The following is a 24,429-nucleotide window of genomic DNA, read 5'->3' as shown; positions in this document are numbered from 1 at the left end:
GTTTTGTCTTTCTTCATTCCCCCCTACAAATTTTCATCACTGCAGCTCTGCTGGCTCTGCTTGCATCAATGCAAAAAAGAGCAGAGCACCATCATCTTTAGACATTTTGGTTCTTCCTTCCAATACATCTTTTGTTTTCCATCTCTTCTTATTTAGTACTTCAATTGCAGTGTGATTTTTGGAATGAAAGGTGGTACATAAAAGGCCATGCACTGCATAAAAGCCACATTGTAAGGCATCTGTACTGGTTCCAGATTCAATTGTAAAAGTCACTTTTGTTCTTACCGTGCTCCCCCAGAGGGAAGCCCCACAAATATACAGCTTACCACGCTGGGGTCTGTCTCTGAATGGTTCACAATTACTGTTCCCCCTCCAACCACTGAGCCCACAGCAATTGTCTTACAGGTGGGTCTACTACATAACAAAGTCACTTCTGGGCTAAATGCTAACCCAGGCCACAGTCCAGACCATTTAACATAGCTAATCACATCATAGGTTTTCAAATTAAGGCAGGAGATGCGAGATGAGCAACCCTAGTACTGGCATTGATCACTCAGTCAACATGTATCAGACTTGCAGAACAAAAGTCCAGCTAGTCCTTCTTTTAACTTGAACATACACAGTCCTTGACTCCTCTCGGGTTAAGGAGCTCTCTTCTGGATGTCCCATTGAATATACGTAGCCAACAAACCTTTTCACAGATGGTTTAACACAGCTGCACAGAGAGTTATGAAGGCAATAAAACACAGTAGAATACGGTATTGAGAACAAAGCTGTAAGAGGACATTGGCAATTGTTACTACTTAATATTTGCTGATTAAAACCTTCATGGCCTAGTTGACAGAACTAGATTGCCGAAAAGAAAAAGAACAGAAACATCTTAGAATAGGGGTCAACAAAATCTGTCAGAAGAGTTAAAAACAGACAAGAGGCACATCCAAGCCAATGAATAGTTATTGACAAAGCACTGTTTGCATGCATGTTAGCAGTCACAGAGATCAAATCTTGTCCTTTACAAGTAACGAACCTGTTGGTGCCCTTCACTTCATCCAGTTCCTTTTGCAGTCTGGCACTCTTCTCCTCTTCCTCCTGAAGCTTCCTCTTTACCACACGGAGCTCCTGCTGGGCTTCACACTTAATATCATTGGCTACAACCACTGCAGTCTGCAGATCAGCTTGAAAACGCCTCCACTCTTCTGTATCTTCCTAGAAAGAACAATTAGAACCCCAAACTGTTTGCTGTAAAAATGCACCTACTTGAGCTGAGCACTTAGTTATTGATCTCTCTTTCAGTGATCACAAACAACCAGGATTTCAAAATTTCAAGATGATGCCAAGCTCAAACTAAATACTTGCCTCTTTACATAGTACCAATGAGATTGTCAAAGAAGAAACTGATGCTAAACTCTCCACTCCAATGCAAAAAGTATAATCAATCTTCCTACATCTATTGATCATTCAGACTTGTGATACTACAACAGTCCCTGCTGCTGAAAATAGCTCATTGCCACTGATGATTTATGAAGCACGAATGACTGTTCCAAAAAGTAGCAGAAGTTCACAGGCAAAAAAAGCAAAAGTAATTTGCAAAGATGTATTGTATTTTTCCTTTGCAGGCAAAGAAACAACTAGAAATGAGTGAAGAAAACGGAGAATGAAACGATGTAGAAAGAACTTTCTACAATTGTTCTAGAAAAATACAATGCTTCTCTCAAATCCAGTATTGCAATTAAAGCTCAGGTTAGCTTTGTCATGGAGTCTAAGCCTTACCTTCATTTGCTTAGTCAAAGCCTTCAGCTGCCTCTCTGTATCTTGTTTTTGTTCTTCCAGCTTCATTGCTTTACCTAGGAACAGTAAAAAAAAAGGGAAAAGATTATTAAACACATAAGGGCAAGGGTGAAAAGTGAAAAAGGGAGGGCACGCAGCCTATTTGGTTTTGCTTCTAGTAATGCCACTAAATAGACTAAGCTGAAATTAAAGATACCCTGCCAATGGATCAGGAATGGAATCAACAGTAGATCTGTTACTCAAACGTCTCTGAAATATGTCATTATTTTGAGGCATTAAACCAGACTCTTAAATGGACAGAATCACACGTGCAGGATCACTTCTTCAGTGATGACACAGGCCCCTGGAGCACTGAGGTGACACGGGTAAGAGAAACACGCCACTCGTTCCACCAGGTGGCAGCTGCCCTTCCACAGCCCCCACTTCTCTGCTCTTACTAGTGCTCTTCCCTAAAAGCTCTTTAAAAGGCCAATAATTCTCGAATGGGCAATACATTCTTTTCTAAAGAATGAGGCTTGGAGACTGTCTCTACTATTATTTCTATAGCACTGTTAAAATAGTGACTTTTGTGCATGAACAGAAAGGATTGGCCAAAACTGGAATATTTCTAAAGTGAGGCTCTCGCATAAAGACGTGTCTCCTCCTTCTCCTCCTCCTCCTCCCTGTTGCAGCCATAACCGAGGCCCCTGAATAAGTTCACTGAAATTCTTTTTTCAGCTCCACCTACTTTCTAGGTCACTGATGAGCTGGTTATTGTGAAGTTTTATAGCACGATGTTGTTCCACCTGGTCCTCCAACTCGAAAATGGTCTCTTTCAGGTTTTTTATATCTGCTTCATTCTCTGATGTTTTTTCCTGCAACTTCTGGCTGGTTCTGCTCAGTTGCTCGGCCTGCTGGTCACACACCTCCCTCAGCTGACCACACTCATTCTCAGCCTGGAAGGGAGGAAAGCAGGCTGTAAGTCTCTCTTTATTTCTTAAGAGATATCCCTCATTAGAGATTTTACTGGGCATCTTACAGATTTAAAAATTGTGTTCTAAGCACTGTATAAACTGAGTTTCAATGTGAGTGAGACAGTTTCATGAAACATAGATGAGCTATGAATGTCAGTTTTCTTTCCTGGTAATAAAGATAATAAAGCAAGATGTTATAAAGAAAATTAAATAATTCCAAACCAATCTCTGCAGGTAATGAACAGAGAGGAATTATATTCCTGGAAAGCTCCATATCTATTTATTTATCACATTATGAGAGTGATATCACTGCCTTAGAGCCAAGACTATGATCAGTTCATCCACATTAACAGTTCTGCTGCTTTTACCATGCGCATTTTCAACAGATTGTGAAAAAACGCAGTAGAGTTAGCTACTGCAGATAAGTATATTTCTGGATACAGGACATCTGGAATTACTGAAGGGGGAATCTGCTGCACTTCAGTTTGTTGGCTCAGGCCCACAGATCAATGCTTTCAGGTTTGGGGGGAGATCTCTGAGTCTGAACAAGTTAAGGAAAAGCAATGTGTAGGCTGCCAATTCAGTGAGCAGCACTGGCACAGCCTGACTGAAGGGCAGCCTTACAGAAGCCTGTGGTCTTATTTGGGTGTCACAAATAGCCAATGATTCAAAACAGCTTAATTCGAGGGAAAGGAAGAGTAAAAATGGAGGAAATCTGTGGTTTCCAAACCAAGCAATAAAAGTTTGGTACAGAGTCTGAGCACTCAGCAGTTTTTCATTTATTCTTCATAAACTGCAGCTCCAGTAAGCACTGGGGAGCTTCCTCTACTAACTCCATTTGCTGTGGTCACCTATTTAAGCTGAAAGGACATCTGGATTTTCTAAATCACACAAATCATGGAGGTGCTTTTTGGCAGTGCTCTCTTCCTCTGCCACTAGCCAATTTCACTGTTCTTCTCGTGATCCCGTCCCCATACAGGAAAGGCTGCACACACTGACTATCGCTCTTTCTGCAGTGGTGGGACATAATCATTGGCTTATGTTTTATTAACACTTGTTCTACGACTCCTCACATTGCCGCTCTCTTCTGAACAAGAAAATACACATGAAAACACACAGGAAATAGAAAGAGTAACTGACTTAAGCTTGCTTGGAGCAAAGATACAAACTACCAAATGAGGCAGAAAAAAATCGTTCTAAAATAATTCAATTTTTTTTGCCATGATTTTACCTATCCCAAAACAGAATACTTCTCAGTTTTGTAAAATTATTTTAGTTTTATGAAAATAATCTCATCTGGAGCTTGTCCATGCATCATTAGTCATGCTGGTGTAAATATCAGCTTCTTTGAGCATTAGCTCATGTCCTTGTGTTCTCATGACCAGTCACACCTATAGTTCACTACTAATTAATCATGCTTAATTATTCAGAATTTAATATTTGCTGCGAACTACTCATGCCCTTCTCTCCATCTGGATTACCAAGTGATTTTCACTAACATTTGTTCACATAATATCAAAGTATTTTTTAATTGACCTGTTCTTTGCACTAATTTTGATAAACACAATTCTATTTACTAAAATAGTAAATTCTGCAGAAGATATTAGGGGAGATTAGTTTTGAATTTATAAACAGAGCTATGCTAACAGTTATTCTTGGGAAAATATGCATATAGCAACAGAGACAATATCATATGACCCGAGCTTCCATTTAAAACTAATTCATGCCATTTAAATCCTGGAAACTTACAATCAATGGCTCAACAACAAGCTAAAGGCCAACAATGACCTATTTATGGAAGGACAGATAAAAAACCATTATATTTTACAGCTGTTACTGCTTTACCTTAGATAGCAGACCCTGAACGTGCTTCAGTTCACTGTTTGCCTTCAGCAGCTCTTGTTTAAGCTCAGTGCAAGATGCTTCTAACTGATCCTTTTCTGCGTGGGCTACTTTCAGCATCTCTTGCACCTCAGAGTTGTCAGTAGTACATCCCATCACATTGATTTCTGCAGCCTTTTGTTTCTCACTCTCTAACTGAGTTTTGAGAGAGCCATTCTCAATTTTTAGACCTTCTAAGGCAACCTTACAGTCCTCCAGAGTTTTTGTCACTGTGCTGTTGCTCTGCTGTTCCACTTCTAGAAGTTTAAGTAGCTTCTCATTTTCTTCTCTCAGGCTTTTAATCACCTGCTGGGCATCCTGATGCTCCCTTTCTAAACTTCGTAGGCTGCTGGTTAACTGTTGCTGAATGTTGAGCAATTTCTCTCTTTCAAATTGTGCTTTTTCAAGAACTTCTGCACATTTCTGTTCCAGTTCAATGACCTTCCCCTCCTGAGCTCTGCTTTCTTCATTCTTGGATCGCTCTTCGAGGAGAGTCATTAGCTTCTCATTTTCTTGGCTCAGCTGTTCTGCTCTATCTCTATGTTGACGAAAGGAAGTCTCCAGGAGAGCTTTCTCTTCCACTAGCTTCTCATTCTCAGTTGTCAGCTCCTGCACCATTTGCTGTTGATCCGACAGCTCCTGCAAAGTGGCTTGTAATTCTTCTGCTGTGCTGTGGTGATTCTCCTCCATTTTTTGTATTCTCTCTGTAAGAGATGCAACAGAAAGGTCACTAATATTATTTGGAGAACTCCCTGAAGTAGAGCATTTGGAACCTTTGAAGTGGTTGCTGTTGGAGGATGTTGGCCTGGAAGGTACATCTGCTATATGTTCAAAATCAGATGCATCGGGTGACAGGGAAGCTTTAGTCACATCACTGCTGGAAGAACCTGAATTGCGCAGTGCACCCCCATTCACGTGCTGCCTGTGCTCATCCACTTCACCTCTCGACACATTTTTTGATGGGCTTCCAAAACTGGATTCTTGGGTAGTTGGGGTTGGGAGGCTGCTGTCCCCTCCACTGCTTGTTGTTGTGTCTGAGAGAGGAGAGTTCTCTAGATAAAGCAATTTCTCTTTCAAAACACGATTTTCTTCTCCCAGGCTAGCAAGCTCTTTTTGAAAAGTCCTGTTTTTTTCCTGAAGGGTCCGTATTAATGGATCTATGTCAACAGGTGATACTGTTTCTAAATTTTGGTTGGAAGCACCCATTCCTTCAGCATTAAGTGACCCTTTCTCTTTGCATTTCTTCAATTCACAACGGAGTTTGGTAATTTCAGAATCTTTTGTCTTTGCTTCTGCCAGCAGTTCTTTAACCTGAGATTCCAGAACAGCCTTGTCACCAGTTTCATTCTCCTGCTTGGACTTGCTAGTGGGGCGCACATGTTTGGTAGGAGTCGGTGTACCAGAAGAGGTGGGGCTGGGTTGTGTTTTCCTAGTATTGGCTTGACCACGCAATACGGCTCTCTCTCTGGATACAGATGACGATATTTCCCGGGGTGCTGGAATCCCCGTGCGCTTTGCAGCTGAAACTGTTCCTTGAAGAGAAAGAGATGAGGCAAATTGAGTTTGTTCATAATGAAAACAAGTCACACAACACTAGAGCCTAGAGCAGTCTTGGAAAAAACACCTGAATGTTTGAATAGGTTTAGTCATGACTGTGTGTGGATTCATGTTTCAAAGGCTTGTATTACTTTGCATTTCTTCCTTTCTCACTCCCTGCAAAGGAACACAGTCTGCTGAACTTTTTCCCAGTGTAATAATATAACACGTAGATGCTGCAATACATGAACTGCAACCCGATATTAATTATTTGAAAATAAAAATTCTTTATGCTACTTTGTGAAATGCTGTATTTAAACCTATTAACTTCTGGGGAAAAGTTCAGTAACTTAAAGATGATTTTTTTTTTTTTAAAAGATGGTATCTTTTCTTATCACACATGAGCATTTTATCACACATAAAACTAATGTATTTGCATTGTGCTCAGTTTATGCAGATCATCATAAAAAAGGTCTGAAACATTTATGCCGAGTATAGATTCAGTGAAATACAAAACTCTGCTGGCACTTCTAACACTAAGACAATTGTGTTGCTGCAGCTTCTTGCAGAGATGGACGAGACATTTTCCATGTTATAAATTTCCATCCTCTTATGGAGCAAGAACAAAAGGACATTAGAAAGTTAATGCTGTTCTGTTTCGTTGTTGGTTGCTTTTTTTTTCCCCCCCAACCAACTTAATACAAAGCATTAAGGAAATGGAAATAAAGTTACTGAGTTGCTGATCTTCATCTTCCAAAGCGCTCTCTTGGAATATGGGACCATGGATACTGAAGAAAGAATAAGAACCATCCCAGCCATGAAAGTATTAACAAGCTGGTTAAAGAAAAGAAGTTGGTTCAAAGGGGAGGTACTATATGCCACTACAAGTGAACATTGTGAATTTAAGACATTCCTGTTTTCAGGACCTTACTCAAAAGAAAAAGCCCTAAAGTACAGAGCCATAAAGTTTTGGGATATAGTACAATGAAGAGAGATTGTCTGCTGTAGCCACATAAACAGGATGCAAGGGCCAGTTATGCAAACAGAAAGGGCTAGTGAGCCAGTCTTTGCAATAAAAACAAGTTCCAGAAGCACTCTGGGGGAGATCCTAGAATCAGTCACATCTCCCCACATTTGGGAGGCTCTCTTTGCTGATACACATGTGCAGCATTCACGAAAAAAAAAAATCAAAGTGCAGTTAAAACCAAAGGGGGAGCAGACTCCCTGCCTCACACAGCAAGCAAATTCATAACCCTCCCACAGCATTTTTCACACTGAAGAAATCTCGGTGCAGTGATGCACTGTCAGTAACGCAGGTCAGTGAAGGGTTAATATTAACACCACCCAGTTTGCTCAGCATCTCTATTGAAGAATGCACAGGGTTTATAAACCCCACACAAACAGGAGCCCCTCCTCCTCTCTCCCAAACAAACACACTCTGCAGCAGGCACAATAAACACCCGGAGACAAAGAGCAGCTGAAGAAAAGACCCCTGAACACAGAGGCGCTGTGCTGGGAGGAGAGCACAGAAAGGGTTCTGTGATAGCAGGGGCACGATAAGGCCAGAGACAAAGGCTCCAGTGTTTATGGGAAGAGATAGCAGGGACAGTCTGGCCGGACAGCGAGCAGCCCACACAGCTTCATTTAGTCATCTACAGCTGGAGACGCCAACATATCAAGGCAGCGCTGGGCTCCCAGTGAAAAGCGCAGCGCAGGCGGAGATGGGAGTTCTTCCTCAGCAACTCAAATGGCTGCTGGTGCGACTCCAGACCTGAGGAGACTCATCTCACTTGTCAGAGCTGACGGCCCCCAGCTCACTGCTCATCCCATTTCTTAACCCGAGGGCTCCCAACTGCCAAGATCTGGCACCTGTAAGCGGTATCCACACTGAGCTCAGCGGGTGAGCAAAGCTTTTAGCAGAGATGCAGCTAACACCACAAGATGAAGGACAAGAGGGAAACTGAATGGACCATGATGCGATGCGTCGCTTCCAGCGCAGAAATACCAGCTCGGCACAGCTCCTTCTTGCTCAGAGGCAAAGGTTCCCATGGGGTGAACCCCAGGTGTCCAGGCGAGAGAGCACAGGGCCTTGTTTGAATGAATGTCTTGAACGTACAGCAGGACAAGTGTCCAGAGTAGAGAACCAGTACTCACACTAGCTATAATCATACTACAGATTTAAGATGTAAAATACGCATTACAAATGGCTAAAGATGTTCTTCAATGGAGCCTAAGGGGTGGATTTAAAGCCTTCTGTTATGTCCCAGACTTTTATTCAATCTGAGGGGGTTTTCTACCATTATAATAAAATTTTGTGACAAAGCAAGTGCCCCAAATATCTATCTTCTTTTTTTTTTTTAAATGCCCAACTATTGCAATGACATGGCTGTCATCTGGTCAGCACATGACTGGGTAGTGTTATGTAAGTAGTGGGTAATGCTGACTGGACAGTATTAGATACATTACAAGAAATAATGATGCTACTACACACTGGTTCAAATTGCACAGCACTGAGAAAACCACCTTTTCCTAAGAGAAATATAGCACTTCTGGTAGCAATACCAGCGTGCTTCTAATCACCGCCAGATGACAATTGCAACATGATCCTGAGCAATGGAAAATGTATACATAAGGATAACAATTAAGGATTTTTAACTGGGATTATCTGTACTTCACCAGCTTGCCAACCAGTGCAGTTTCTGATCTTACTCAACCTGTCCCATGTGTTTTGTAAGACTCCATGCTCTGCTGACTTGTTCTGTCATAAATCACAAAGCATTTGCTATCCATCAATAACCATTAACCAACCTGTTTTTTTCATGACATAGAAGTGTTTACGTATGTTACTGCACTCCTCAAAACAGTGCCATGCAATACTAAAAAGCCACAGAGAGCCCAGAAAAGAAATAATTTAGAATGCATGTGTGTGTTGATTACAAAGCACCAAAGCAAGTATAAGCACTACTTTAAACTCTATTTTATGGGCAACTCCCCCTCTGAATAACCTTGAAATTGAGCAGTGTAGCAGTTTTAAATGGAACTGCCAGCCCCACAGCCCGAGGCACCCACTGTGTGGGAACTGCATTTAGGGCTGTATGGTCACCACTCACCCTGGTGAGCTGATTAGCTCAGCACCCCACACTGGTTGCGGTCTATGGGAGACGCCAGACAGGCATGTGCCTGCTAAGCTGCAGAACCCAATCTAGGGTTGATCTATGCCACTGCTTGAAGTGGCTGGAATCATGCATAACTTCACTTCCTAGAAGTTGCTTGTTTTGAGCAGGGAGGAGAAAAACCATCAGTCTTACATCTCGAAGGAGATATCCTGGAAAAAGAAATCCAAACTATTAAATACCTTTCTATATGGTCAAAATGGCACTAGGCACCTCCATGCCTGTTTTCACTGTCCGTCCACCCTGCCCAACCTGTTAGCTTAACTATTCTCTTGCCAAATTTGAGCACAACCCTGTTTCCCACTGTCCCACGTATCCAAGCTCAGGCTACCTCTGCCCAACACTGTATTTCTCATTCCCTTTGCACCACTCCCATTCTCCCAGTCCCACAACTCGCTCAGCTAATGAGCTCAGCTTGTGTTCCCCCACTGCAGAGGAACTGGTAACTACTCCTGAATTACTCCACTGAGAGTTATTGCCTGCAAACCTGTTTTGCTCAGACTGAGGTCACCTTATCATCACATTCCTCGCCTTGGCACTCTGTAAGAATTCCTCCATTTTCAGTATCAGCCATATATTCAAGCGTGAGGGATTAAACCTTAACATGTATACAGAGCTTGTAATTTTCAAAGCGCTTTAAAATTAACAGCTATTTGACTAAAATCTTCTGAAACATAATTGTTAACTCTAGATTACAGGACAGGGAAGGAGAGAGAAATGAAATGCCTCACCCAAGGTCACAGTAAGTCAGTAAGGATCAGGATCCTGGAGCTCCTGGCTGGTGGCCTGCTGTGCAGCTTTATTGTTTGCACCACTTTCTGCCAGGGAATACTGGCTGACTTTCCGCTGGTGTCAGAAACAAAGTGGGACTTTAATGAGATAAAAGTTGACCCCTCATGATGATCTTAGGCCATTATAATCCTATTTTCAGCACAGCTACAATGTCTTTCACAGAAGGAAGGAACAGGATTACTCTTCAGTTTTTCCACATAATGATCTATATTTGATCTAAGCTCTCAGCACCTGCTGCATCAGCTCCCATAGGGGCATCCACATCCAGAAGAAAATTGACTATGGAATAAAGAAAACCATTTCCCAGTCCCCTAAGGTGGAACACACAGGACTGCTGTTCCAAAGTAAAGTCCATGCAGTACCGCTAATGTAATTACAGTTATAGCAGAGTAAGGGAGAGAAGGTGTTACACTTTACCATAGTCACAGGGGAGACACACATGACATTTTGGAAAGAAGATTCAGTAAGTTTATCTGCCTTCACACTCCGTGTGCTCTGGGATAGCACATATCACTGTCTTCCCAGTAAAGCACTAGCCTTGAAGTTACATTTATTTTACTTGACTCTTATATAATTAACAGTTCAAATACCTGTTTTTCCAGCCTCGGAGCAGAGAAAGAATTTCAGTTGGGAAGTGACTTCATTTGACCACAGAAACACCTTCTAATTTCTACCTTGAATCTATTTTTTAGAACTGGAATCAATACAAGATTATTTGCCTCTGGCCTTTGTGCCATTTGTGTCCCACAACCTGCCCTTTATCTTAATCCCTCCCTCCATCAACATATTAATAACGCAGAGGTTAATGCCATGGGCTTCTGCTGTTCCAGGGACCGAATTAACAGGGAATGTTCCATTTTATACTTTCTTCCTAAATTTTAATCCTGCCAACTCTTAAGCTAAGAACAATAAGAACACATTTTCTTCAACATATTTTAAAAACCATGTTAGCAATTCATTCTTCCATGCTTTAAGTAGGTAGTAAGTCTCCTCAGATGTAGAGTTCATCTATGTAATTTAATCATGCTGATCACTGATTCATTTCAGAAAGCATTTCAGTCATGTAAGACTAAAGCATGAAGACAGATGCATCTTTGGTGTGATGTTTTTAAACAATGGATACCTTATTTGAATTGCAAGGGCAGGATAACATGAAATAAAAGAAAGCTATTCATAGCACTCTGCAATGTTAAAGTCATACGTTTCAAAAAGGCAAACTGTTGCCTGCAGACAAGTTTGTACTCTCACAATTATTTGCTGCTCTAGGAGGACTGTTACATCTCTTTCATTCCAGCTCCTGCATTTGCAACAGACCAGATATTTCACTGTCCTGTTTCTCTTTGCATCCCTCCCACCTCAAAAAGGAATAGTGAAACAAAAGAGATGCAACAAGAAATCATGCGCTAACTCATAGCTTCTCTGCCAACAGAAGACTGCAATTCTTCCATTGTTCTGGAATTCTGTTCCCATGTGCTAAGATACTTTAATAATTTTTGCCATCTGAACAGAACTCCCAAGCCTCAGATAGAAAAGTGATTCCTGCAATACCTTGAGGGAAAGGTTAGTATAAATCAAGTGGGCTGCAAGCATTTAGCAGAATAGCCAAGTAAAGAGAATACTGTTAACAGCCCATACTTGTACAGCAAATAAGAGTTATTAAACCTCCCCACACAATTTTACTGTGCTCTATCACATGTGGTTTAGCTGAAATAGGTCCTTCTTATCAGTTTTGGTTTTCAGCTTATCCTCTGGCTGTGACTTCGGTAGATCCCGGTCTCAGAATGACTGCACTTACTCAGGCTTTGCCAAGATCTTGCTGAGGATCCACAGTAGCACTGGCAACATACAGCAACAGATAGGTAATGCAGGCACGTACTCATATGTGCTCAGTCTTGCCTGTGTAAGGTCCTATTACTATTTTTAGGCAACTTTGAGTTTCTTATGCAAAACAAACCTGGGTCACAGGTGTACCTTAATTCCACCTGGTTTATAACACCTAGTGTAGGAAGCCAAAATACAGATGTCTAGTGCCATTTCAGATGCCCTTTAGGTATATTTAAAATACCTTCACTGAGCTGAAAGGTTTGACAGTATCTGTGGGAGACCTGTCCTGTGCCCGAAAGGCAGACAGAGGGCAACTGGGATATCTGAAAGCATCTAGAATGCCACTAGACATTGAACTGAAGAGTCAGGCTTTCACAACAGATTTACAAGCTGGTGTTACAAGGCAGGTAATAGCAGCTTTTATGTGCCATTTTCAAAATTACTCCAGTACCCAAGTACCACTTAGGTAATTTCCAGCCACACAATGAAATGAACAACTTAACACAATGCATTAATATGTGACTCCATGACACTGTTGATCTGAATTTAGTCACAGACAAACCAGAAAAGATGGTATTAGCTTACAGTCATTGCACTCTCTGTTGACTCCCTACGATAAAGTAGTACATGTTACAGGGAACCTAGCTATATTTTCTGTCTTCTTCTGTCAACTCAGAGTAAAGTTTTCAAGAACTTAATTAACTTGGTGCTTAAAATCTATTTTCCAAAAGTGGCTAAGCCACCAAGAGCTCAAAGCTTAACTGAAAGCCCAGGGGACTTGGCAGATCGCTTTCAACCTGCGCCAGCACTGATCCCGAGATTGATATTGAGAATGATTAAGAGTGAACTAGGAATATCCTTTGGGAAATGATGACTACACAGCACAGAAGAAGGATTGGTGTACATTTGGCTCTTTTAAAGTACTTTTTCATTAAAAGATTTCAGTTTTGTACACTTATCTACTTCATTGATATGCACTATTCTTCCCTGCCCTTTTTTTCCCTTTAAGTAAATGAAACAGTTAAAAAACAACTTCCCTGCTAACCAGAGATCTTCCGATATCCTAATTAACAGGAAACAAACTGACACATTTCCATGGTGGCATGAGAAAAAGCAAACAACTGCTGAAAAGTAGGGCACATATAACAGCAACCTTACCTGCACTGCTGTGCTCTTTCACACAGATAATCTACACAGAGGCAAAAATCCCTATTCATGTTCTGCCACATTGTTTGATGCTTCTATCCTTAAACATCCAGGCATGCTAACAGTAGGACAGCTTGATAACAAATACTGAATGGATGCACATTACTAAATCAACTCATGAAGATCTGAATCAGTTCTAAGTGCTTCTTCAGGGTTAGAACGAGAATGGGACTGGATGCAGAAGGCCAGATATTTAAAGAGAGATATGTGCCAAGAGACACAGATTAGCATCTACTGTTATTTTCAAAACTGCTTAAGCTGTTTAGAACTTCATATTTGAGAGTGAAATGTTTAAATCTTCTGGTTCACCATCAGCTTAGGCAAAACCCAGGATGAAGATGACACTGTTTTACTCTGAGAAACTATGACGGCTTGATCTGCTTGATATACAAAGGGAATGAGCCGAACAGGTTAGCTGTCAGCATCTTCCAGTGACCACAGCGTTGGATACTCCTTTGGATAATCCTCAAGAACTCAGAAGAGCATACCGTTTTCCATCTCTTTCAGGGCGGTCCCACAGAAAGACAATGCTTTCTGCTACTTGGTCTTTATGCAACAGCAAACAAAGCAAACCTAGGCTTGGCCAGCCATGGTTCTCCTGAATTAGTCTATTTGCAGAGTATTAGTCATATAGCCAACACCTTTACAGGTCAGCAACTCTTTGGGAAGGTTCACTTGGACTCCACCTAGCTTTAAAAAAGACAAGGAGATGGCTGCAGAACAACAAAGGTGGTTTTGATAATCTAACACTAATTATATGGAAACATCTGCTCAAATAAAGCCTTCTAATCACTTAACAAACACCGAGACTAAAAAGTAATTATAACACGAACTCTTTTTTCTGAAGAATTTTAATGGCCTGTTGGACTGTCTGGACTACCTGACTACATTCCCTGTGAATAGGTGCAATATGCAGCAGGAGAAAAAGGCTAAAAGACTTAATGTAAAGACTCTGATCTATGTAATTACTGTAGGGAAGCAACTCAAGTACTGATATTGACACAGAGGAAAAGAATAAGAGACCAAAGAGAGAAATTAAAAATGTATTACAAAGTATTAGTGAACAACAGATCCCTGAATTCGAAACAGATACCTGTATTTGAAAAGTTACACTATAAGAGGTTCCAAAGAAAAAGCAGCAGTAAGCATCTTGATCTGAGCAATTCCTAATTTAAAACTACAGAGACCACTGACAGAGCTGAAGACTTTGTAAAGGTTGGCTTATTTTTTGTTTTAATTAGAAGATATGATAATAGAGATCTGGGGTGCAAGAAGCACATGAGAAAAGGCACTATTTTGGTAACTCAAAGACTAAGTAATGACAAAACTATTTGTCGTCAATTTAAATTTGCAGATGAACTACTGGTAAGACATTCTTTTGAAGGGTGGCCACTAGAAGAGACTCTCCCACGGCAGGAATGTAACCCAATAGGAGAGACAACCTTGTATTTGAAGCATCTCCATTTAGTTCAAATTTTAGCATCAAAACCAAGCAAGAATGTACAGATGTACCGTCCAGTACTCTTAGAATCCACAAAAGGCCCTATTTACACCGTCCCCTTCAGCAAGTTATACAGTGCTTTTAGAAAAGAAGGTACCCAGGGAATCTCTGCTGCCCAACTAAGGAATTTCTTAAAGATCACAAATACATTATTTTCAGCTTGTTGGATTCACACTGATCACTCTTATCTTGTTCCTTCTCACATAGAAAGTCACATTTAACCCTCCCAAAAAAGTGTTAAAATGCAAACAGAAAAAGATGATCAGCCCTTCTCAGCATCTGGTGGTTCCAAGCTCTTAGCACAGCCACAAAAACAAGAACTGAAGCTCAAGTTCAGTGTGACAGCTCAATGCTATTACAGTGGAAACAAGGTCGCATTCAGAAGGTAAATGAGACGAGATCTGATCAAAATCCTGTTCACAAAGTCTCATTGTGAATTTCAGCCGACTCTTTCCTCTTTATGGGCCTGTTCACATACAATTCCTCTCTAAATAACAGGAGGAGTAGTTAAAAATCTCTACCCTGAGCCATATGCCAATGTCCATACAAAAGAGCTCCTCTGAACATTTCTTACACCCTTTACTTGGGTTTTCTGAAGGTTTCCTAGGTCCCAAATGAAAGCTTGAGCTTGGATATGCCTGTCTTGAATATAATACAGTTTTGTACGCAGTACAAAAACAGCGCAGGTTGTACTGTAAGAGGGAACTTTTGCTCAGAAGTCTAAGGAACAAAGAGAGATCTGTGAAGTACATTGGCAAAGCTAAGAGAAGGCGAGAATTGTTCTGTGTATATGTATCCTTAGCTGGCATGCGCAGTCTTTGCTTTCACAAATACAAATTTCCCGTTCAAATCTGCTCTAGAGTCAAGAAGCATCCAAGGGGCTTCACTGTGCCATAAGCTTCTGGCACCAAAGGGTACCCCTGCGTTCAGCTCTGAAATGAGGTATACAAAACCCCATGGAATAACCGAACAATGTACATCATGTCTGCCAACTTGGGTGCACATTACAAGTGTAATTGCAATCAAACCACTGCGCTGCTTTGGATTTCTAGAGTACCCAGCAACCTGGCATAACAAACATTGAGACATCCAAAGCAAATGGTCTAGCAAATGTTCAGAGAAACTCTATATCATACACTTACTGGAATGTTCCCCCGGTAAACTCAAGCCTCCTTTTTTGGGAACCGTTAATACCAGTGGGCCTGCCAAAAACCTTAAGTCACCTGCTAACTATATTCCTTGTGTACCCCCCAAAAAAGTATGATTAAAACTTTCTATATGTAGTGTTATCCCAAAATGAATCCGGTGGAAGTTACAGAAATCCAGCATTTTCCTTTTTAAAAATAAAGTCACCCCTACTTGGTACTTCTTTGTATCCCATTTTACAATTTCCACAACCATCGAAGCTCATGATTAAAGAAATATATATATAATTTTTGTGTTCCCTAAGACGGCCTTGACTTTATATACTTGTGCAATTAGCACGCTAAATTATAGGGATTTCTGTGTACTGTGACACTTCCTGATTTTGTTTGTTCTGGAACATTTCCTGCCTATGCACCTGTCAAAACAAGATGACATCAGGTATAATCATCTCATACCTACAGCAAAATGAATTTTAAGCCAAACTCTATTCTGGGTTGGTTTTTTTAGACAAATGTTCAAAAAAAACCCAAACGCTGAGAAAAATATCCATAAATGTGAATCTTTCAGCGAATGGAGACAAAACCTCTGATGTTTCACTGAAATAAGGGATTTTTAGTTTGATCTCGCTGGTAAGTTTGGGATTTCCTTTGCTTTCCTACTTGCTAGTTTTGAGGCTTCTGCTGTCCAAAAGGTGACTAGCAAGTGCTTTAGGGGACATCCTTGAAGTTTACTAACACTTCCTCCAGGAGGGTGCTGTTCAGAAAAAGCAGTGGATTTGCTCTAAGGTAAAGGCAGAAAACTCATTTCTCCAACTCATATGGCTGTACTAGAATTATTCCTGAGATAAATGACTGCTAGCCAGAGTAAGAATCTCAGGATTTTCCTTGATTCTAGCTTGCAGACAAGTAGATAATTCTCTTCAGCTCAGAAAACTGCTTCCCAGCTAATCTAGCCCAGAAGTTCATCGCTCAGCCATTACTGGGTTAGGAGAGGTGACAAGACAGCTGTATTTCCATTTCTGGAAAATAAAATTATACTAGATAGAATACCAGTGTTGAATGTTTTGAGAAGTACAGGAAACTAAAAAGCAACCAAACAAGAAAACAACCCTAAATTTAATCATATAAATTCAGTTAATAAAGGTCATCACAGAGTAGCAAGTAGATACATTCCTCCACATACAGTGCATACACAATGGATGCCACAACTGAACGTTAACATCTGATCTGTGGCTTGAAGTTAATGAAGAAGAGTTACCTAAAGCCTCCTGGTCCAAGAATCTAACACGAAAGAGAAATGAGAAGAATCTTGCTCCTTCAAGACAACAACTCAGGTGCTGTGGGTAACTCCTCTAAGCTACCAAAATCTGCCTGACATCACAAGTACAAAGGGTAACCAAAAAGCAATTTTATGTGGGGGAAATGCTCAACATCAACATTTTCACAACTAGAAGGGTAATTTATTCAACCTGTCTATTTAACTGTTCAGGAGACCATGCTGTGAATTGAATCATGGAACTGATATGGCTATAAAAGTATTTGCATGGGTTTTTTGCCACTTTTGCTTTCTTTGTTAAAGGCAGATCCTGATCTAATTCACTGTCCTTCCCATAAACACTTCAGCTTGTACCACTGTGGGAGCAGCAAGCCACTTCAGAGGAATGGAGCAGCAAATGCCTTTACAGAGCACTGCTGTTGAGTGCTTTGTATTAGGAAACCATGACCTGAACCCTCCAGCTTGGGAATGCTGCCCCACGCTCGGCCAAAAGGCCAGGGCTGACTGAGCCAAAATAAATTCCTTCCTCATGAATTCTCAAACTCTACTAATCCAGAAAGAGTGAGAAAAAAGGGATCAAAAATGGAAACATGAAAGGTGGTTCCTCCTCCCCTAAAACAGAAAGGAGAACTTAAAAGCTAGCGGCCTTTTTTTTTTTTTTTTTTTTAAATTGTTTGCTTAGTGCTTAATAACCAGTATTGGTATTACAACTGCCTTTTGTTTACTGAGATGTGATGACCACATAATAAACCCAGTTTTATTGTCGTTCCCAGACTGCTTCAGTGAGGGGGTGGGGAGAGGACTGCAATTTAGTTTCCACAGCTCATCCAGAGCTTTAGCTCTGCCTAGTATGGCGATAAGGGAGTCAGCTAGCACTGTCCTGAATAGCTGATCCTAGGAACTGGGTTGGAATCATTAAAACTATCAACGCAGAATGCGACGCATCAAGAAAAGAAATGAGACAGAAGGGGAGAGAGGAAGAAATCTCATAACATAATGAGATGTTTATCTATAAAAAGTTGCCCACTTCAAAGCAGAAAGAGCTTCAACTCCTTGGTTAAAAAAAGAGCTTTTAATTAAAAGATCAGTCAAAGATTTTCCACAGTCAAGCAGCCTCAAAGAAACTATGTGTGGAGGAGGCCAAGAGTAATTTCTAACATGATTAGTCCATTCTTCAAACTCAACAAGGTTTTCTGAAAGCATTTATCAAGATCTAGAAGATAAGGATTGCGGAAATATCCTCGGTCTCTCAAAGTGCACTGTCCTTTCCCTTCTGACGCCTCCATCCTCACCAGCTTTTGCTCAGAAAAAGCCTGGAGAAATACTATCAGAGGTTTGTGCCTCCCACCTTGGAGCAAAATAGACTGTAAACCTAGGACCGATGGATAGTCAAGGGGATACTCAGCTTCAGCTTAAGTGAAGTTAGTGCCACGTACTTTAGGAGGCCTGGAAAGATAACGGGAAATATTTCTGTATGTTGCTGTAGCCAGCCGAAAACATGCTGTCTTCTGCACACAACCTTCTATTATATAAAGGTTTAAAAACCTCTGAAGATTTAAATAAGTTGCACTAGTTGTCTGGAGCACTCTTTGCATTCAAGGAATGATATTTGCAGATGGGGATGGATATGACACCACTGCGTTATCCCTTTCCAGCATTAGAATACCAGCATTATGGCAGACATTACATGCTCTTGGGAACGAGACTTAGACTGACGTCCATTTGGTCATATATTTTTTTTTATACTTTTCTGAGAAAACAGGATTTTGACAATTCGCCCTTGAACAGGTAAAATGTTACTTTTTCTCTACAGGCTGCAATTTAGCAACTATTTTATCATGTCACAGATAGATGAACACCAGGGCCATCGCACTCTCAGCGAGATGATGCTGTGAGCTTTCTCCAAGCAGAGAATATCAGTCCCTGCAATGAGTGGTGTTCATGGAAACTCAGTCTCATCCCCACTTACCAGCTGTTAATTGTGACTAATGAACCTTACTGCTGAGCTGGTTCTGTTCTGCACAAGCATAGGGAATTACCTCTGCTTTATTTCAGGAATCATATGCAGTTTCGTCTACGAGGCAGATATTCAGATACACTTTTGAAGGTCTTTCTCTTCCCTGTCTTGGAGAGAACTAGGTTCCCTGCCAAGAAATTTGTTATTATCCACACCCTTGCAGAAACAACCCCTACAAAAGTGATTATATGAGGCATAATTACATAGTATTATAAGGATTTCTACACCTTCAGTATAAATGCTGCAATGTCAAAATGCAGACGACCTTTAAAGTGTGAAAAATGCAATAGAATATCCTCCAGATGCAGGGAAGAAATCACCTTTGCATTTTACTTTGTTCATGTTAATTAAACAGCTGTCTATCCTTAGTACAGGATGGGATTTCTCCAGTCAGTTGGACTGGTCAGAGACAGTTCAAACGGTGATGATTAGGAAGACAATATGCTCAGTTTCTACCTTTTTCTCTATGGCATTTCAAAAGCATTACCTTGGTGTGGTCACATTTGCTTTACATACTCCTATCGAAACAGCCATGTATTAAGATGCTTTTGCACAAAGCTATCTCAAGGAAACCATTAAGGTAAAAGGCAAAACAACCTTTTATCTGTAAAAGGTAAATAGGTAAAAATTGAAAGGCTGTAAGAGAATCATATGGCCTTACAGGTTTTTCTGCCAAATTCAAGAATCCTACTGCAATGTCCTGAGGCAGAAGCTGTGTAGAAGGGCAGTGTCCTCAAAGATTAAGAGTTTCCTCAACAACCATTTTGTCTTTTTTTTTTTGAAGTAGACTTTATATTTTCAGATATCATCCTAGTTTAGAAATGGGACAGATCATTGAAAGCAATCAAAACATAACTAATTACCATTCATCAAATCATCCTGAATATCAGTCACCAGTCCATGGCAAAGAAATGCAGAAGAAAGGTTAAAGATAAACTAAAATTCAGTAGAGGAAGAAAGAAAAGTCAGCCAACATAGGTACAGTATGTCAAGTTACTAACTGCACCCTGTCGCTGCAGTCCCTTTCCATACATTAATAAATATGACTTCACTGAAGTAACTGGTAACATTCTTACTTGCTTCAGTAGTGACCTACTTTCACTGATGATTTTTAACGGCACCAAAGCATCCATCCAAAGAATATGAGAGGAACATAACTCTACTCAAAGGACACGGACATATTTACTTAGTCTTTACTTTTTTCCTAAGCAATTGAACAAATTCCAATCAAGACATAAAAACTACACAGTTCTCTCATCTTGGTAACAAACGGAAGAATGTACGTCCCTGTGTCAGCCAACACATCTCCTATGTGTGCTCAGAACTGGACCCTGCAAACTCACATTAGCCTTACATTTTTCCAAGGGCATATTTTTCCAGTCATTAAAATAAGATTTTCCTGTAAGAACTTTACATTTAAATTCTGCCGTTGATAAAAATATAGAGCTTGTTGGCTGTATGCTAGAAAGATTGATTAAGAGGGAAGAAAACTGCAGTTCTGATGTAATTGTATAGCCTGAGACACTTGACCAATGAGCACAGATCATACAAGGACAGAATACTCTGCCTCGGAACATGCAATCCATATCTACTGATGCTTATCCATATCTACTGATGCTTATGGAAAAACATTACTGCTCCATGAAATATAATAGATGGAACATTTTGAAAGAGAACTGTGAACACATCTACTTTGGATTATGGGAAGAAAAAAGTTGATGCATGAAAAATCTAGCAGTGTCTATTATCATCAGAGATCCTCAGTTTTATATCATCTTTAACCATCATGCTCAAAGTGCTTGGAGATACAATGTGGAAAAGTATCAAAAAATAATGGAAGTATCAAAGATTTGTCAACCTGCTAGTGGCAGTCTGTGAGAATCACAGAAAAATCAAATTAAGTCCTCTTCAAGTAATACAGTGCCAACGAAATCGGAGAAGTGCTTTGCTTCAGTTTCACAATTTCATGTTGTTCTGAAAGCTACACACTGGAAATCAGGAAATTTTATGAAGAGTAAATTAGTAAAATAGAGGAGGGACTGAAAAGAGAAAAGATAAATTACTTTGCTGAAATATTAGTAGAAGCTCCAAAACACAGGACTGCTTCTAAACAAACTTGTGAATACCTCCAGGGCTCTGACAGGTTTCAGTGGGAAGACCAGGGTGCAATACTTACTCCAATTTTTTTAGCTAGCTTTATAACTTTAAGATCTTGAGAAGCCAAATATAACTCAAACAAAAACAAGCAAGCTTTACTTTTTCTCCAAGACCAGCATTATTCCCTCCTCCTTTCACCCTTTCCCCTCATTCATGTCATTTAATACTGTGTCAGAACCAACACACAATCACAACCATCCACTGGCTGTTTCATTATCACTCTGCCACTGTCAAGTCAACTGCAGTACATTAAATTAATAAAACAACCTTCAAGAAAATTAGCTTTTACATTTACTATCATACTAGATCTATTATTCATAGATCCTAAACCACCACTGGCACTGGGGCAAAAGCATGCAGAGCTCTAACCATAGGACAAGCTCTTGCTGACCAGCTCATTCAGTAAGATTCTCAGCAGAAGCTCCCTGCCTTCATCCAAGAATAGCTTTAATTTGCATCAGTAAAACAATTAACACAAAACAAAATCCATAAACCACATCCTGCTGCCTGCCATGCCCTAAAAGTTCTTCTTGTAAAAGTTTTGGTCCTGACCACAGAGAAAGTGCTCCCACTCAGCACATCCTCCCAGTTAATGCTGAAAACTGTTATAAAGACCCTTGCCTTAGCGTAGGAGAAATTACTGATCTCTTCCATTAATTTAGCATTCATTGGCCTCTCCTCCTGGGATGAGGGGACCTCAGATTATCACTTAACTCTGCCTCAAATAATTTCAGAGGCAGCAAGTTAGTCATACTCATGACTAAATTCCTCTAAGAGGGCAGTCCAAATTGTGACATAGTCTCTTGGCTGTACTCCTTTCAACTGGCCTGCAGAGCAGAAAAGACTACTGCCATTTGACATCTGTTTGTCGGTATTTCTGAAATGATTTAATAATGTCAGTCCAGTCAAGTCACATCACAAGACTAATCAACAGAGCTGGCCCTAACTGGCCTTGGAAGAGAAGCTTAAGTCAAGTAAAAATTACCCTCCAGGGGAAAATAAACTTCTTCAATACCAGTTTAATCAACAGTGTGTTACTACTCTGAAGAATGAGAGCATTTGTAAATCCCCCATGCAAGAATGACTCGTGGGAGGAAGAGGTGACTAAGGAATTAAACTATCTACTGGAGAGCAAATTGTGGTTTGCTGGCTCCACTGGGAACAAAAGGTCTACGGCTCGCTGCCCGAGCTCGAAGAGGACATGACTTGCTGTCGGTATTTCCATGAAAGCTGTTATGTGATTCATTAGCTTTGCTGGCCCCTCTCTCCTCCATCCCTTCCCCCCCACACCATCATTAAACTCATCTGTTCGCTTGAGCTCTTGCTTGGCAGAAATGGTGTGCTGACATATAACAGAGTTAAAATGAACGGCTCCCATGTTTAGAAGGAGAAAGGAAGAGAAGCAGATGAGAGAGACTAAAGAGAGTACCCAGAAGAAATCTGACTACACACCCAAAAAAAGAAAACCAGAAATCACAAGAAATAATATATTTCTACAATACCCTTTATCTTGAAAGTCGCCGAATGTTGTGCAAACTATATATCCTACACTGAAGAATCCCTTCCTCAGACATAAAATGAAGCCCCCCCCTAGGCCAGGGCAAAACAGACATAAGAAAACAGATCAATACTGGCTTAGTGTATGCACTGACATTTGATATTCTCATCCAAGCCATGTAGCATGTTTTACAAATAAGCACAGTCCCAAAAAAAGTCTAACCCTTGGATAACCCCACCCGTCACCTTGTTCCAACTAGCAAACTTAACATTTCCCATTCAGCCGCTTCTTTCAAGAAAGTTTTTGTACGTATTGAGTCATTTGTTCCACCTCTTCCCGAAGATATTAATCATCGCATCACCTGCAGATATTTAGAGGATAAACAAAAGCCCACCATACAATGTCAGCCAATGTCGAAGAATCTTAGCACTCCTGTTTGGAAATACAGGCTGCCTCACCGTTTCCAAGGCAAACTAATGTTTGAAAAGCTGCTTCTCTCAATAATACTGGTGCGCTGGAGAAAACTGTATTCTTCCATACAGCTCCCATGAAATGTTTCCAGTATTTCACAGGAGCTCTGGCCTGTGTTGGTATACACTAACGGTTCCTTTAGCTTGAGGCAGCCTGTCTCAGAAGCAGAAAACTAACTCTACTGATGAAATGCAGCAATATTCACTATTGTTTTATATCTTTTTCTGTACTGCTTTATAGGTGTTTTCACTCTAAAACCTTCACATGCTTCATAAATATGAATATTGAGCACATTCAGGTGTAGTAGGAAAAGCAACCACTCACCCATGTTGCTGGCAAACAAGTGATGCAAGCTTGGGTCACACACCACAAAAGTTCTTACAAATGATTGTAGAAATGATTTAAAGTTTAAAACTCTAAGTCGGGGAAGCCTGTAGCATCTAACATCATTACAAAGAATCTCAACTTTTTAGACACTTTTACACTCTTAGCAGCATGCAGATTAACTTAAAAAAAGAGATGATACTGAGCTGTTAGTGTCTTGTGAATCTTCTGTTCAAAACACACCCATTAGACACCAGTAGTGGATTACTTTGCAAGAAAGACACAATGTAGGATGTCTTCCCTTTCTCCATCTTCACTCTCTACAACCCCTGCCCTCAGCTAGCTACATTTCTTTCTGATTCCCCTGTATTAACCGGTCAGCTTCAAACTGCTCAGCTTGGGGGTAATGATTTCCTTCCTGTTCCTTGGCAGCACTGACCAGCCCACCCAGAACTTGGGGTTACCACAGCTGTATCTTTATATCCCGAATCTTGATTGTTAGCTGTGGAGTCAGGATCACTCACATGGGCACTGTCAGACTCTGAAAGTATTGCTTCTGCGACCTGTATTTTATTTAGTTTTGAAACTACAATATATCTTTGTCATAGAATTGTAGCCTTGTTAGCCAAAAGCTATACATCCCCTTGGCCTGTTATTCCTATTTACACTCAACAGGAAAACCTGTTAGAGTATTTCATATTCTCATAAGTATATGAAGATAAGTATTTTACTCTAGGTAATAACCTATACCTTAGGATCAGATTTTTAAAGACCTCAGTGTCCAGTTCAGATTTGACTGTTTGTAGTTATTGATCTAGTTTATGTTCCAGCTTTAAAGGCCCATTTCTGGGTTTTATTTTGGTTATTCCAAAAGGACCACAGTCATT

General features: G+C 40.5%; 1 protein-coding gene across 3 annotated transcripts in view; it reads right to left on the bottom strand.

Moving 5' to 3' along the window:
• Nucleotides 1-24,429, bottom strand: part of SPECC1 (sperm antigen with calponin homology and coiled-coil domains 1) — an 89,148-nt gene that overhangs the window by 38,181 nt on the left and 26,538 nt on the right. For all 3 annotated transcript variants that reach the window (XM_074889825.1, XM_074889827.1, XM_074889826.1), the window contains 4 exons: nt 4,587-6,154; nt 2,516-2,723; nt 1,771-1,844; nt 1,028-1,206 (listed from right to left, as the gene is read on the bottom strand). In XM_074889825.1, coding sequence (XP_074745926.1) covers nt 1,028-1,206; nt 1,771-1,844; nt 2,516-2,723; nt 4,587-6,154 — 2,029 coding nt within the window. The remainder of the gene's footprint in view (nt 1-1,027; nt 1,207-1,770; nt 1,845-2,515; nt 2,724-4,586; nt 6,155-24,429) is intronic.

The sequence above is a fragment of the Strix uralensis genome, chromosome 20 (genome assembly GCF_047716275.1).
Source record: "Strix uralensis isolate ZFMK-TIS-50842 chromosome 20, bStrUra1, whole genome shotgun sequence".
NCBI classification, from domain to species: domain Eukaryota; kingdom Metazoa; phylum Chordata; class Aves; order Strigiformes; family Strigidae; genus Strix; species Strix uralensis.
Note: the sequence above shows the minus strand (reverse complement) of the source record. Positions and strands in the feature narration are given on the sequence as shown.